The 16,425-nt window shown below is 43.1% G+C and overlaps 1 protein-coding gene across 2 annotated transcripts in view; it reads left to right on the forward strand.

The window, feature by feature from the left end:
* Positions 1-16,425, forward strand: part of LOC138299906 (membrane cofactor protein-like) — a 637,582-nt gene that overhangs the window by 267,881 nt on the left and 353,276 nt on the right. Inside the window, exon 9 of one of the 2 annotated variants that reach the window (XM_069238620.1) lies at positions 11,875-12,054. The exons of the other annotated variant lie outside the window; for it this stretch is intronic. Coding sequence (XP_069094721.1) covers positions 11,875-12,054 — 180 coding nt within the window. The remainder of the gene's footprint in view (positions 1-11,874; positions 12,055-16,425) is intronic. 2 annotated transcript variants of the gene reach the window in all.

Genomic DNA, 16,425 nt, shown 5'->3' on the forward strand with positions numbered 1-16,425 from the left:
TCATAGGGGCCCAGTTGGCAAGTGGCAAAAGCAAACAAGGGGGGGCGAGTTATGCCACAGGAATGGTTTCGCTACTGAGTCCTTTTTGTTAAACTACTGCTTAGAGAGCATGTGGGGAAAGTTTTGAAGGAGGTAGAGGAAACAGGGCAGTATTATCATCTTATTCAGGGCACTCCTGCCCATGATGTTGAGGGGAAGTGTTTGCAATCTGCATAGGTCCTCTTTAATCTTACATGTAAGGGGTGTGACTTTGAGGGACCAGACCAACTTGGTTTCCAGGGTGACGATGATGCCTAAATAGTGGAAGCTGTTGCAACAGGATTTAAAATAGTTTTTTAATTATTATTGCAAATTAATTTAAATATATGAAAATAAAGTTTTAGTAGTGGAATGCAAGGGATATAGGTATATTATATAAGTAATATAGTAAAAATGATTTTAATAGTTAAAAAATAATTTATACAAATGGATTTAAAGATATAAAAATAAAGTTTGAGGAGCAGGATATAAGGTATCTAGGACTAATGGGTGGAACGTGTATTAATACTCGGGTATCAAGTGTGATACCTAAGCTTTATATATGTAATATAGTGAAAAATAATTTTAATATTTTAAAAATAATTTATGCAGAATAATTTCAAGATATCAAAATAACGTTTTAGGAACGGGATGTAAGGGATATAGAGATAGTGGGTGGGGAAGTGTATTAATATTCAAAGACGTGCGCGGTAATGGTATATGCGTGGTAAAGACTGTGGTAAAAGCATGCTTGGTAAAAGCATGCTTTGCAACATCATACAGCCAAATTTGATAACCGTGTTTAAGTTAAAACCAAAACTGGTTGATTTAAGTGGCTGTTTAGTGCAACACTTTTATATGGAGAGCCCATTCTGCTGCCGGAACACCACTCCTGTTCTTCTATTTTGTGCTAATAATTGATTTACAAATCTCCAAAAATTACACTGGTCATTTCAATTTAAAACGACTTGTAAAATCATTGAGTAAATGCTACCCACGTTTCCACAAAAGTGAAATTAAGATGTTTCTCTCCAATTGTTTTACTTTTCCTTTTAACATCCCATCAAAAAGAGACCCATTATTTACAATCCTTCTATTTATGTTAACAAATTCAGTAGTGGTGGAGCTTCCCCGGGAGTTCTAAAATGTAATTTCTCATCCGATCTCATTTGAAAACTGTGTGCTGAAGAGAATGATCACTAGTAAATAGTTGCTCTATTGTAAACTAATTTAATGCTGAAACCAATTCTGCTGTTAAAGTGTATTCTAGTACTGCCTGTCTTTGTGAGGAAAAATTAGTGTAATTAGGTAGTTGGTCATGCAGTAGTTGACCATTCATAGACCGAAACCTAATCCATGCAAAGCTGTTATTAAGGCTGAGCTCTTTTTGTCTCTTTTTTGCCCTAGAGCAGCAGAGAAAGGAACCTTATGAAAGCTGTCATCCTCTTCATTTTTCTCATCAAAAGATTGTTTTGAGAACGAATATGTATGAAAGCCTCTGGATTATAGCCATATGTTTTTTAATGTCCTACTTGCAACTCCCTGAGCAGGCCTGGAAGGAGATTAAATATTTAATTTTACCTTCTGGGGCTCTGCAATAAATATGAATTCTTATTTAATTACTAAAATAAATGTTAAAAATCTGTAAAGGCTATACTGGGTTTGGATCGCCTCTTGGAGTAATTGTTACTGTGGATGAAAACTAAAGTATACAAAAAGTGATGGGCGGGATGCTTGAATTAATCTCAGCCATTGGTAATTACTCAGGCAGCATCCCAACCATTGTTATTTTGCACACCATTCCCTGTCAGTGTGGACCCTGCTCCTATGGGAACAGTCCAGTCTGAACTACCAACCCAGATCCTCCCTGAACTAGAACACAAGCAACCCAGGACCTGTTTCAAACTTGTTATCGACTCATCAGCCAGTCATAGCTTTGTTCAAGGACACAGTGCGCAAGGGACCGTTATCTGGACATACCCATCCCACATAGAGCGACATTCTAAAGTATACAAAAATTGATGGCTGGATGCTTGAATTGATCGCAGTGACTCGAATCATTGGGATAGAGAAATTGCCAGTGACTGAGATTAATTCAAGCATCTATCCATCATCTTGTTGTTGTTACAGTCGAGGCTCTAAGTGCAGCGTATATGCCCAGATGTGCATCTCATGCTCACTGTGCCACTGAAATCAATCTATACCTGGCTGATGAGCCCTTATCAGGGTTTAACCATTCCTGGATTACTTGGAAATTCTGGCTCACCTTCTAAACAGTAAGAGCAGGAAAATGGATACCACAAGCAAACATAAAACTGCATATTTGCTCAAAGTAGCTAATTCCATAGCTATCTTGGCCAGATATGACAGATTGCTATGGCGTGCCATTGTTGCCTTTATTGGCAAACCTCCAGAGGATCAAAACTTCTGGCTAAGGCTTTATTAAAAGTAGGTGAACCAGCATCATCTTCTGTCATGGATGCTTCAGTGGAATAAGCCAAAACCAATTTACCCAACTGCTCCTGGGTAGTATAGTAATATTATGGCTGGCTATGAATCACTTTGTTAAGACTCAAAGTACAAGCTATGATATTTGACATGCCCTGTAATTGATGTCTCACCTGGCAATCTTTGATGCACTACTGCAGGTGATAACATCCTATATTAAAAGATGTTTCATGGATTTATAAAGTAAGCCAGCAGGTTATTCCTAGGTAAAATCTCCTTATAGACACCTCAGAGGCTACCGGCATGGCTATTGTTAATCCATTCAAGCTGTCTGGGATCTGTGGTTCAATACAAATTTACCAACAACACAGTTGACCTCAGAAAAAAGTGACAAGGTAACAGGTAAACGAAACACACTACCTCCCCCCCTCGAATTCCTACCCATCATAACCTTGCTAGTAGGGTGCAGGATTCAGAAGCATATGCCAGTGAAGCATAATGTAAGATTGAACAGTTGAATATGGTCTTCATACATTTTGGTGGCTCCCAGGAAATTACAACTAAACCTTGCTGCATGCCTCCCTGATGAGCACAGCATCAGCAGGTCCTACAGAAGAAAATACTGAAGATGTTACTGAAAATAATCAATAGAAAAATGCCAAAACATTTGCCAAGAGGCTGGGGAACATATTTAAAGTTTTTCTTAGTCTGGAAGAAAGCTGACGGTAGGCATCATAGTTAAGACCTAAGAAGACTAATGGAATACCATAAAAAATGTGTTCCGATGGATAACGCTACAAGGCATGCTGCCATAAGTGCCCACAATAACTTCTTGCCTTCTATTGATCAAACTGATGCTCATACATATGCCAACAGACCTTAGACACTGGCAGTACCTTTGATTCATGGTAAATAATCATCACTTTTAGTTCAAGGTCCCTTCGGCCTCATATTGGTACCTTTGTCTATTCTCGAAATGTAGGGCTTCTGCAGCTTTACCCGTATTGCTTAAAAATAAGCATTTATTCAGACCAGCATGATTAGCTGCTAAAGGCACCAGTGCAGAGCTGTGCCAACAGGGCTGTTGTCACAGCTTTGCAAATGATGCAACATTTGGTCTTATCGCTAAGCCGAAAAAAAAACTTTGCTATTCCGAGAAAAACTATGCTTTCGTCAAATAGCCAGTGGTCATGTAAAAGAGACTTCAGTACACATAATTGCAGGATTCAGTTTGGTGAAGTTGGCTATCAAAGCCTTCATCCCTGGTTATCAACGAAGCATAGGAAAGGATAAGCACATACAATATGACCTGTTTCTTCTACATCTGCAATCAGTCATGGACTGTATCTCCTGACCTAGAATTGTCAAATTGTGGAACTAGGTGATTAAGACAAATGTCTCTTTAACAGTAAAACACATACATGGATGGCCTTGTCAACAACTCAGTGGATGCTCTAAGCCGAGCTGAAACATCCTGCCCCGAATAGCAGTTAAATGATAATTGGCTACAGCTGATCTCTTTTGGGGAATCACTTTGCCGCCCCTACAATGGGAACTGACAGTTCTTCACATACAGATGACAGTAACCAGGAGAATGGAGGAAAACCTTCCGATTCCTTGGCATATCAAATTTGAATATATATTTCTACTCATTCCCCCTGATTCACTGGTGTTGGGGAATTTCAAAACACAATAAAGGATCATTGGCCTAGTAGTTGAGACAGGCAACTATGTTTCACATATTGCTGTAACCTGTCTGCTGCAGAGCAATACGTTAATACTAGATCTTTTTCTATTGACTAGTAATCAAGGACATATTTACTCAGTATCTCTACATCTAACCGTTTGTCTGCTGAAAGCTTAGAATTTGGATCTTCTGTTTACCCAGGGACTAAGCCGCTCTAGGGGTCAGGTAGAGTGCAATGCACAGTAAAGGCCTATGAGCTTAAATGGAATCGGCTAACAGTGCTGTGAAATCTTCTAACTATTGTGAGCTTCATTCCTGCTTTTCATATTAATTATTTATTAAAATCCTCTCACAATTTAAGCATGTGTATCTACTAAATATGCAATGCTGGAAAAGAAAATGTTTCTTACATTAACCACAGTTTTCCAGTGTTGCTATCTTCCATGAACTCAAATGTGACCCTCCCCTTTCCGTTTTCATCTTCATCAATCTGAGCTATGAGACTGTCTATCTCACTGGCCAAAGGTGCAGTATTAATTTAGAATTGGCAATCACTACTGCTTAACCTTTACTACTGAGAATTCCCATTCTGAAGACTAGGAATACTTCATGCATGTGAATATATGAAAAATGCAAATACCGAAGAACTGAAGTCACAGTTAAATACATTATTTATCCCCTGCTACAAAAGGAAAAATACAGGCCTTCATTGGCATTCGCAGCATGTAAATGTACAGGTTTGAATTAGAAAGCTATTTGCATGTGTAAATGTAGCTTATTTGTGCAAATAGCTTTTTACATGTGTAAAACCAGTTTTCCAATTTCTAAAGGTGATAATAAACTCACATGAAGTCTTTTATGTGAGTAAATCTCCCAGTGACAGGGTGTGAGCAGAAATTGGGCGTAAATGGGTGGAATTCCCGTTGGTCTATTCACACTCACAAACGTACACATTGTTGACATTCACAGACTTCTCTGACTCATCTGCCGTACAAAAACGGATCAAAGATTTAGTCCTGTCAAGGGCACTAGTGAATCCCTTTCCAGGGCCGAAAGGGAACAACCCTCAAAATTGGAAGACGTAGGAGGAATGGTTTCTACCTTCCCCATGGAAAGAAAATGTATTTACACATGAGGGAAGGCTTTCGCCCATAATCAGTTGTAGTTGATGACTAGTTGTGCATGCAAAAAATGCCACTGCTTTTGAAGACTTTGGAATTCCCTAAACTTTTCTAAATGCACACCTGGAAGCCTGTGCATGTTGCTGGTTTCCAGGAATAAATATTCTTAGAATTTCTTTCAACTTACAAAGTTAGACGTCTGCACACTAAGGAGGTCGCAAACCTGTGGGTGCAAATTTTCAACTCTTTCTGTAAATTGGTTCCACCCTGTTTACTCCACCTACTACAACTTTGCACCACTGCTTGTGGTGTGCCACCCAGCTGAGAAGATAGCATTCCCTACTCTTGAGAATGCATTGAACATTTGTCTACTTTCTCAGGTTTTCAAAAAGACATCATTATTATGAGGTGCGATGTATACGACTGAAACCATTTACGTACAACGACAACAAGGCCCCTTGATAATTATACTTAACTACTTGGTTTTCCACTCCCAAGTCTCATGTGGAAATCCCCCAGCTTTAGTTACTTGAGAACACACCTGGCAAGTTCCATTTCAGTTTGGAACATCAGCAATATACCATTGTAACTCTGTTAAATGTATATTGTCTGGAAAACCATCAATATCTTGTGAAATTGAAGGAACCCAGAGTGGACCTACTCTAACACGCAGAGGTATGGAACTCTAAAACTTTAAATATTTTTAAGTCAACGTGCATCATAAATCAGGTTTCTCCTCATTAGATGAGGGTTGTGTTTTTGTACATGGGGTATGGGCTTTCTCATAACAAATACAGTGAAGCCCCCTTTAATAAGACTAACTACAGACTTAGAAGTTTTGCAGTGGCAGTATCTCTCATCTGTCCACATGTAGCGCTCCAACCTCACCTTTTCCAGGGATTTTTCATTTTTTTTCATTTTGGCTATGAACATTCGAGGTTTGGAAGTTCTAGGGTATGAAACTAATAGGCTTTTCACCTTATCCACCAGAGGTGCATACGTGTTTGTTATCAATGCTGTTTTTCATTTACTAGTATTTATTCCCATGAAAGATGCAAATGCTACGAAATGTAACAAATTTGTTTGACTTTCACAAGAGCCTAATAATTGGGCCATAGAATGACTCCCCTACACATTTATGATATTTTGTGCAGGACCTTGAGGAGGTTTTTTGCTTGCAACTTGCCGTTTAACTCCCTTCTCTAATTATCATTTGGGGGAGGTTGGCTCTGTGTACTCAGATGGATGAGAATTGCCCAGATTCTTGAGTGTTATTTGTAGTAGCTAATTTGAAATCTGTAGCTCTAATGAAATTATTCTCTCAGCCAAATGTTTGTTAGAGGAGTTTTGCGGGCTGTGCCGCAATCATTTAGGCCTTCATTACGAGTCTGGAGGTCTTAAGACCGCCTGACCCATGATGGCAGTCTCACGCCGACGATGAAGGACCCCAAATTACAAGTTCGGCAGTTTGGCCTAAGCCAAACCGCCGATACTCTACCCGTCCCACCGCTTTTCTGCGGTCTGCTGGGCTAGAGGTGAGCACCTCCAGCCTGGCGGACACCTTAATACGACACGAAAGACTGCCAGCATTTATCTGGCGGTTGCACGACCAGGAAAAGCTGGCGGTCTTGTATCCCAGTGACAGGACTCTGTATTCCCCCATTCACACTAACATACATACACAAACAGCGCACTCGCGCACACATTCACTCCCCCTCCAGTGCTTATACATTCACACACCCTCCCCTCCTTCAGCGCATTCATACATTCACGCCCCCTACCCCTCTCCTGCACATACATACATACATTCACACACCCTCCCCCTTACACTGCACATGTGCACTTACCAGTGCTCCTCGTCCACTGACACATGCGCCCGCTCTCCCCGTTCACTCACACAAACATGCACCCCCACCCCGTCCACTCAGAAACACGTACCCCACCCCTTTCTATTCACACAAACTCACCCCCTCCCTCATTCACTTATGCAAACACTCACCCCCTACCCCGTCCACTTAATTACACATGCACACGCAAACACGCATTCACCTCTTCCATCCACTCAATCACACTCAATCGCTCACACACGCACTCACCCCCTCCCCATCCACAGTCGCACACCCCCTCACCCTGTCCACAATCACTCACACATGCGCCCACAACACCCTCCCCGCATTCCGCATTCACGCCATTCACACACACACACACTCACACACACACTCACACATGCACACACACACACCCACCCCTGTCGGACGATCCACTTATCTCTTCGGTCGAGAAGGTCGCCTGTGAAGGGACAGGTCCTGGCGCTTCCACTGCCGTCTGCACGACTGGTGTTGGAATGCCACACGATTTCGGGCAGAATACCAATATCAGTTGTAATAGAGCAGTCTTATGGCCGCCAAAGTCGTAATGAGTGCCTAAAAGTTTTCTCTTCAACAGAGGAGGTTGCCTCCTATTTGCCAGAGGGTTATTTGAATGTTTTAGGAACTGTGTTCCCAAGGTTTTATTGTGTTTACCTCAAAATAAGTAATTGCTCTCTCTGGCCTGTTTTGCCATTATCAACTTCTTGATCCTAGAGTTTCTTAAGGAAGTTGAACACTGTTGGTGGGGCCAAATTGTTTCCTGCACCTGGATGTTGCTGACCGGACACTTTACATTGTGTTTTTTTTTTACCACTCATAGTAAATTTGGTTAAACCTGGAGTAGCGGTTATTAACCTTTTGACTTCTAGGGACAGCACTGAATTATTGCTGGAATCCAGGGACCCCCACAGTGTCATTTCGGAAGGTGGCGATCCCTGGCAGAAGCAATTCCTATAATTTGAACTTCATAACAATACACAAAAATACAAAAAATAGATATACACCAAACACATATTAAAATATTTTAATTCACAATCAAATATAGACAAAGTTTTCACCTTTCCAAATTTTCTTCTTCATTTGTATATAGGTAATTAATTTTAATGTATTAATTGTAATATGATTTAATCTTGTAGCATAGTCAATGAAACCTTGAGTAGCCTCGCGGACCCCCAGGGGTCCTTGGACAACAGGTTAAGAACCACTTTAGCAGCAATTGGGACTGATGCCCTTATTTTTCTAGATCTCATAATGGATCCCTGGTAATACTATTGCTCTGGGCCAGTGCTCCTGCAGTCAAGCACACCTACCAGACACGTTTTTTTCAAGAATGACCTCAACTATAATTGTCCAGCGCCTGATGGGCTGTCATCCAGTGAGCTGATGAGAAGGGAAATCCTTGTATTTGCGACCTAGACTCCATATGTTGCATGCCCTTCTTCTTCTAATAAGACTACGAGTTCCAATTCAAACTAAAGATCCAGGCATACTGGCAGCAAGCTGCACTAAGGCCATCAGCTGTTCAGGCCCCAAGGTCTGAGCCCGGGAGCAAGCTCTGATAGCACCTGACCCAACCACAACATTCCTCTGAGGCGTCCACTGCTCCAGAAAAGCCCCTATGAACCTACTGTGACTCACAAACAATGCCTCCCTGGTCGCTCCTAGTAAGCTCCACCAGCATCTTAGAGGTAGGTCTGTGTGCGGCACAAGTATATAAGAACTCCCATTCCTGTTGAGTCCACCCTGGTGGTACTACCCTACCAGGGCGATGGTGAAGCATGCCACTAACTAGTGGGTGAGGCGCCTATACCAAAATCTTGTCGATTTTTCAGTATGTTATCTTATGGGTTCACTTGTAGTTTCTTTTTGTTGATAAAGTCCTGGTTGTCCATTAGTGTATTTCTACTGTTTTGTTATCTGTTCAAAAGGTGATTAACCTACAGTAAGAAGTATCCATCAGAAGAATAAGTTATTTACCTTTGGTATCACACTTACTGGTGGAGATTCCTCATCGGCCCTCCCACCTCCTCTTTCTGTGAAATGTACTCATTTCCACCCAAAAAGGTCCCAAGACGACAGGTCTGCACAATCAGCTGTTGGGCTCTGTATCTGGGGGGCCCAAAAAGCCTAGAAAGCAACTAACATCAGTGCCCATAGGTGGTGCTATATGCAAGTCTGCATGTCTCTTTCAGAGCGGAGCAACATCTGATCAGAGCAGCATGACACCAGCTATAAGCAGGCAGGGCTACTGCTTGAAAACTTCTGGATCCAGTCTTACACCTTCATAATATTCAAAAGTTGGGGAAATTGATGCTAGTTAAAGTATTCACCGGAAAAAGTGTTACCAAAGATAATTAACATGTTGAATATGCCTACCAAATACAGTTTTCCAATCAAATAGCTGGATCAGCTGCCAGTCAGTAGGAATTCGTGTGGAATAATACTGTCTTAACATTGCTTATTTTGCCAGTTGATAGGTATTACCTATTTTTTAAGTGGCTTTGACATGATCCTTTTGCATCTCTACAAGCTTATCTATAAAAGGGAAATATTGTGCCATAGATTTCTATCATATCTTGCTGTTTGCCATGACTTCTTGCATGAGACTGTAAAGGATGAGAATGGATTTCTGGATCTGTACTGAGCTGCACCTGAGATCACTTAATTTGTTGTCAATTTGTTTAGTAGACAAACAGGTAAATGTTCCTGAGCTTTGTACTTTTTCTCAGAACTGGCTGTATTTGTGTGTTTGTCTTGAGCATTGTTTTCATTTATATCGAATGTTCCTTCCAGAAGTGATCTAATAGCATTCTAACCACTAGACTTATCTTTAAAATGAATTAAGAAACTACATTTTTCTGTTATGGCTACAGAAAGGTCAACTGTTTCTTAACCACTTTAGCTATTATTGTGGGATTGTCCAATGTCATCTGGATGGGAATCATTAGGAACACTGTTTGAGTGACTTTTATTAGTTGAATATGTCCCATTCATTAGGTTCAGTAAGCTGTTTGGTACTTGCTGAAAGAATCAGTTAATGAATTTGTTTTCTTTTCAAAATCATCATCTTCGTACTCTTCAGGTAAAGTATGGACTACAGGGGTCAATGTAATTGTTCAGTACATGCTGAGAAGTTTGTTTTGACCTACAGCACGTCATGGCTGCAGCAAAGGGGTTACATTTGGGTGTCACCCTCAGTGACATATGACATACACAAACTTGAAGCATTAAACCTCCCATCTTTTATAAATCTGTATTGCTGTAGTGTGGACTTTTATCAGGCCAGAGAGAGTATAGCTGTCTCTGGCCTCCCTGCCCAGCACTCTTCATGAATCATAAGATGCCTTTGATCTGCACAGTCTCTGCTCCCCTATCAGTGTCGGACTCACCCCAGCCCCAGGAATGTCAGCAGTCCATATCTCCTATCTAGGTGTGCTGTCCATACCTCCATCTTAGAATTTTCTAGCCTCTAGGCTTTGCAAAAGGATCCCAGGGGCCTTTATGTTATGTACTCTCACAGGCACACATACAGGTGCACACACCAACATGTACATGCTTTACAGCTTTCCATTCCTCAGTAGCGGACCAGGCGAGTTGTGAATAAGCCACAGAACTTTAACCGGGTGGGCCCGTAGACTCTACTCCTATGACACGGAAAACAGCCCAGTAAGGTTGACCTTGGTCACAGCATACACAAATGCTCCGTGCATGTCCTATGGCCAATTTTGTAACCAGGGTTTCAGATCCACATGCTGCTGGGGCAATCTGGTCTAGGGGGCACATCCTTTGCCACGCAGGGATCTTTTCAGTCCCAACACAATGAGTTTAGAGGATATTCTAATTCCTAGATATTATTAAGTCATATATTCTCCATACACTTTGAGGGGGTCTGGCTTCATAGAGGTGATACATTTGCCATGTCCGCATGGCATGGTTGACCTGTCACCACATATCTTTCCCCTGATGTGGCTCCTGCCATATACGCAGAAGAAGCCATTTTGGGGGGCAGTTGAGAAATTGTGCAACAGTGATGGGCATGTTTTATTTATATGGCAATAAGAGTACAGTGTCTGGCCCACTGGTCTTTAATTCATACCTCAGCATTTGCAATGCATAAATATACAAAGCTCGAAAAAAGGCTGGATATTTACTCCTTCAAGACCAAAGTAGGGCCCATCCAGGGTGGGAAGAGGGAACTTCCCATTGAGATGGGTGTGTTGGAATGGAAGCTATTTTTCTATGAGGAAAATATTTTCCCCTTAGAGTAAAAAGGCATTCACACACAGGAAGGCATTCCTCCAGCGTCAACTGCACCATTAGTACAACTGAGTATGTGGAAATTTCTCAGTGAATAAAGTAAAGTTAATTCACAGTCGTTTCTTAGGTATCTAACACTTTGGAGCACTCATCTGTTAGGAATTTCCAGGCGTAACATAAGAAACCTTTGAGAGTTCGAAAAAGTCAGAAAACTGCACCCATATCAGGTCAAAACCCATCCTGGCAACTGCTGTCACTGAAACTGTCTACTACTGTGTGTTTGTTCTGCCCTCCTGAAGATAGTATAATCTTTACTTGTCGAAAGAATGAATTAAGAATTCCTCTAGTTTACCCTACTGTGAGAAGGACTTGTCAGACAACAATCTAATAAACTGACAAAAATTAGGATTAGCACTTTACCAACTATCTTAGCACCACCCTTTCTTAATTACACATAAATGTTTCTTTTTTTCAGTTGAAACATGTAGCAATCCTCCCAGTATACTTAATGGTGAACACACCAGTCAGCCTCCATTTCACGTTGGAACATCTGTAACTTATCGTTGCACATCTGCTAACTTTAAACTCCATGGAGAACCAACAATCCGTTGTCAAAGCAATGGGATCTGGAGTTCACCAACTCCAGAATGTAAAGGTATGGAATTGACTATCTTTGTTACTCAGTATGCAACACAAATGGGGGTTCTCCTAATTTAATGAGGATATCTAAATGTATACATTGGGTATATACGTTCTCATAATAGATATAGTGAAAGTAGACCCCTTGCTAAGTCATGTAAGTGAACAGTACCCTTGTGGAATATGTTGTTGGTGCACACACAGAGAACAGAGTAAGATTATTGTTTTGGACTGATAATATTTAAATTGTAACAGTGAATATGTGATTTATGTACTTACATTTCCATGTACCCTAAAGTAAATTGGGCTAATTGCCAGAAAGGTGAAAGTATGAATTCTGAAAAAATAGAGTTGCATTTAGTGTGCAGGATTAACCACTGAGCTAGTGGCTAATTTTACAGAAAATAGCCATTTAGAGGAAGACCTGTAGTGGACTGCTATTAAATGATAAAAACTGGAATGGACCCTGTGTCTGCAAACACAAGCCCTTGTGTATAAAGAATAATGTATACTCAGATTATACACTCATTTATTAGGACTAAATGACGATGTGGAGAGTAATTAACTCTAAATACAATATTGAGTTAGTTTCTTAAGTTTAGTACAGCGTTGACTAAATAAAGCATTGCAAGATGCTTCCTAAAATAATGCACACAACAGTTGGATAGAAATAGTAGTTTTGAAGATGGTAAATGGCACTCATTTAGGTTACGGCATCTCCGTGCACTCATGTACTCTATAAAAATTGAGGATTTTCTTTATATTTCTTCTTAATATGAGGATTATGACATTGTTTCTCAAGCACATATGCACTTCAACCATTACTATCATTTTCAGAAAATGTAGCCTCCATGTCTTTTTAAGACTGCTGAAGTTGGTAGTTATGAGTTATGCCACTAGGTACCCCTCATACATCAACAAACATACGTTCAATATTGGGTTACACTTAAAAGCGCACCTCTGCTGTTTTAAAATGACCTTCAGGACATTGAAAGTGAATGCCAGAGAGTGGAACTATAGCATACACCTACCGCCGTGCTGACGGCCGCCAAGATACCGTGACCTCGGCGGTATTCTGCTATGGGTATTATGACCCACACTAAGAAATCCGCCACTATACAGACACCTACACAAGTCCGCCATACCAAAGGTCAGTGATAAACTGGTGATAGCAAAACCCACACCATCACGCCAACAGGAATACGCCAACAGCATCACGAATCACTGCGGCGGTCTTTCAACCGCAGTAAACCATTGGTGGTACACAACGCCACGCTCAAAATACACACACATTTACAAAACACCACCACATTGGACAGCTCAAACTACACACACCTGACACATATACACACACCACACCCACACACTCACACCACTACAAAACACACACCTACATTACCCACAACCCCTTACAGGGAAAAAAACGATAGCACACAGAGAAACAAGGCAGGAGCACCCACTCAATCAGAGGCACAGAACACCATCACCCATACTCCATCCACGCACATCACAGCATACACCACAACACATCACCCCACACATCCTCACACATATCACTCGCACCACATCCATGGCACCCCAAAGACACCCCATGTTTTCTGAGGACGAGCTAAAGGTAATGGTGGAGGATATCATCCAGGTAGACCCACAGCTTTTCGGATCACAGGTGCAGCAGACTTCTATAGCTAGGAAGATGGAGCTATGGCGGAAAATAGTGGACAGGGTCAACGCCATGGGACAGCACCCCAGAACAAGGGATGACATCAGGAAGAGGTGGAACGACCTATGGGGGAAAGTGTGTTCCGTGCTAGCAAGACACCAGGTGGCTGTACAGAGGACTGGCGGTGGACCCACACCTCCTCCCCCACAACTAACAACATGGGAGGGGCAAGTATTGGCAATAATGCATCCTGAGGGCCTCACAGGAGAAGCACGAGGACTGGCCCCGGTAAGTCATATCTTTACTCTTATATTCCCCACCCTACCTGCATGCCATCACATACCCCCATCACTCCATCACCTCACATATACCCCACCATCCCAACCCACCCATCCCAATATCAAGCCCTGCATGCAACACCAATGCATGGACACCCATCACAGCCCTCCATGGACACCCATCACCACAGCATGCCCAGTAAATCACCACTCACACAAGGCCAAGCTGACAGGGAAATCACAATCATAAGGGGAAACACACCCATGCACAATATGGCCCATGCAGATACAATAACACTGCATTTGCATCCCCACAGGACCCATACTCAACGTCACCGCAGAAGAGGTGCCAGCTACATCCAGTCCCCCCACAGAAGAGGCCCACAGTGACGACAGCAGCTCTGCATGCCTGGATCTCGATGACCAACCTGGCCCATCCGGGACCTCTGGACAGTCTGTTCCCCTGCCACAGTCCCAACCCACCACAGAGCCTCCCCCCCTCAGGAGACACCAGAACAGCATCCACCCAGTGGGCCCATGCCACTGTCCCCAGGACACGTCAATCAGCAGTGTGTCCACCACTACAGGGACGCCAAGCCACCCCACAAACACAGGATGATCAGGGACCTGGGGACAGTGGACACGTGGGTCAGGGGACAGAGGCACAGGATAACAGGGAAGCTGGGAGGACTGCTGTGTGACTGGGGAAGACAGGCCCAGGGAAACCACTCTCCATGAGGCACTCTCCAACATCCTGGGGAGCATAGCACCATTCCCAGGAGACCGTGGGCTAGATACTGGCCAAGCTGCAGCAGACCCAGCGGCTGCAGGAGGGACAGTACCTGGGGATCAGGGAGGATCTAATAAAAATATACACCATCGTGGTCTCCATTGCAGGGGTGCTGGCAGACATGGGCAAGACCATGAGGGAGGCAGTGGTACAACAACGACCGCCTGACACTAGCCAAACTGAGGAACAGCCTTCCACCTCCGTCGGCGCTAGTGGACAGGAGGCCCCGCCACAGGACCAACAGGCCACCAGCACCCCACCACCTGCAGACGGAGAACCACCCTGCAAACAGTACAGTGAAATATAATTTAGGATGACCTCTGGTGGGCAGCAGTACACATAGCAGGAGCCAGAGTGGGGCACAGAGATCTGAAAATGGAGATGGCAAAGGGTACAGTCAGTGGCCATAGACATAGGGAAACAGGCTGCCTTGTACAATGTCCAACAGATAACTGAAATGTTAAGTAAAGTTACAGTGTCTTGCCTGTGTGTTGCTGGAAGTACTGCCGAATAATATTGGTTCTGTTGTCCACATCTTCCTCCTCTGCCTCCTCTTCCTCACTGTCCACAGGCTCCACCGCTGCCACAAGAACATCTCCAGGCACATCCTCCTGCAGAAAAAGCACCTGGCGTCTCAAGGCCAGGTTGTGCAACATGCAACGATGATCTGGCAAACCTTCTTGGGTGAGTAGTACAGGGATCCACCTGTCAAATGGAGGCACCGGAACCTGGCCTTCAGGAGGCCGAAGGTTCTTTCTATAACCCTCCTTGTACACCCATGTGCCTCATTTTAACGTTCCTCTGCCCTTGACCTGGAATTCCTCACTGGGGTCTGCAGCCATGAGAGGTTGGGGTAACCAGAGTCACCTGCAAATATTGAGGAACAAGTGTTAGACACACACTAACCCTTAGGGACTACCCCATACCCAGACACCTACTCATACTGTGTGGGGACCTTTGGCTCACCTATTGGCCACACCCGGTGCCTCTGGAGTTGGCCCATCACATATGGGATGCTGCTGTTCCTCAAGATATAGGTGTCATGCACAGAGCTAGGAAATCTGGCATTCATATGGGAGATTTACTGGTCCGCCAAACACACCATCTGGACATTCATTAAGTGATAGCCTTTTCTACTTGTTCTTTTCTCCGGGGGGGGGGGCAAATGCCACATGTGTTCCATTAATGGCACCAATGATGTTTGGGATATGTCCCAAGGCATAAAAGTCAGCTTTCACTGTGGTCAAATCCTCCACCTTTTGGAACACGATGTAGCTGCGCATGTGTTTAAGCAGGGCAGACAACACTCTGGTCAACACGTTGGAGAACATTGGCTGAGACATCCCTGATGCCATGGCCACTGTTGTTTGAAAGGAACCACTTGCCAGGAAATGGAGCAGTTACAGAACCTGCACTAGAGGGGTGATACCTCTGGGTTGGCGGACAGCAGACATCAGGTCTTGCTCCAATTGGGTACACAGTTCTTGGATTGTGGCACAATCAAGTCTGTTGGGGATGATAGTGTGTCTGTCCTCCATTGTCGCTAAGTCCACCAGGGGTCTGTACACCGGAGGATGCCGCCATCTCATATTCTGCCTCAGCGGTTGAAGCCTATGGAAGAGAACGGTGAGCAGGTTATATTCACACTTATATTGCACT

Source organism: Pleurodeles waltl, chromosome 6 (assembly GCF_031143425.1).
Source record: "Pleurodeles waltl isolate 20211129_DDA chromosome 6, aPleWal1.hap1.20221129, whole genome shotgun sequence".
Lineage (NCBI taxonomy): Eukaryota > Metazoa > Chordata > Amphibia > Caudata > Salamandridae > Pleurodeles > Pleurodeles waltl.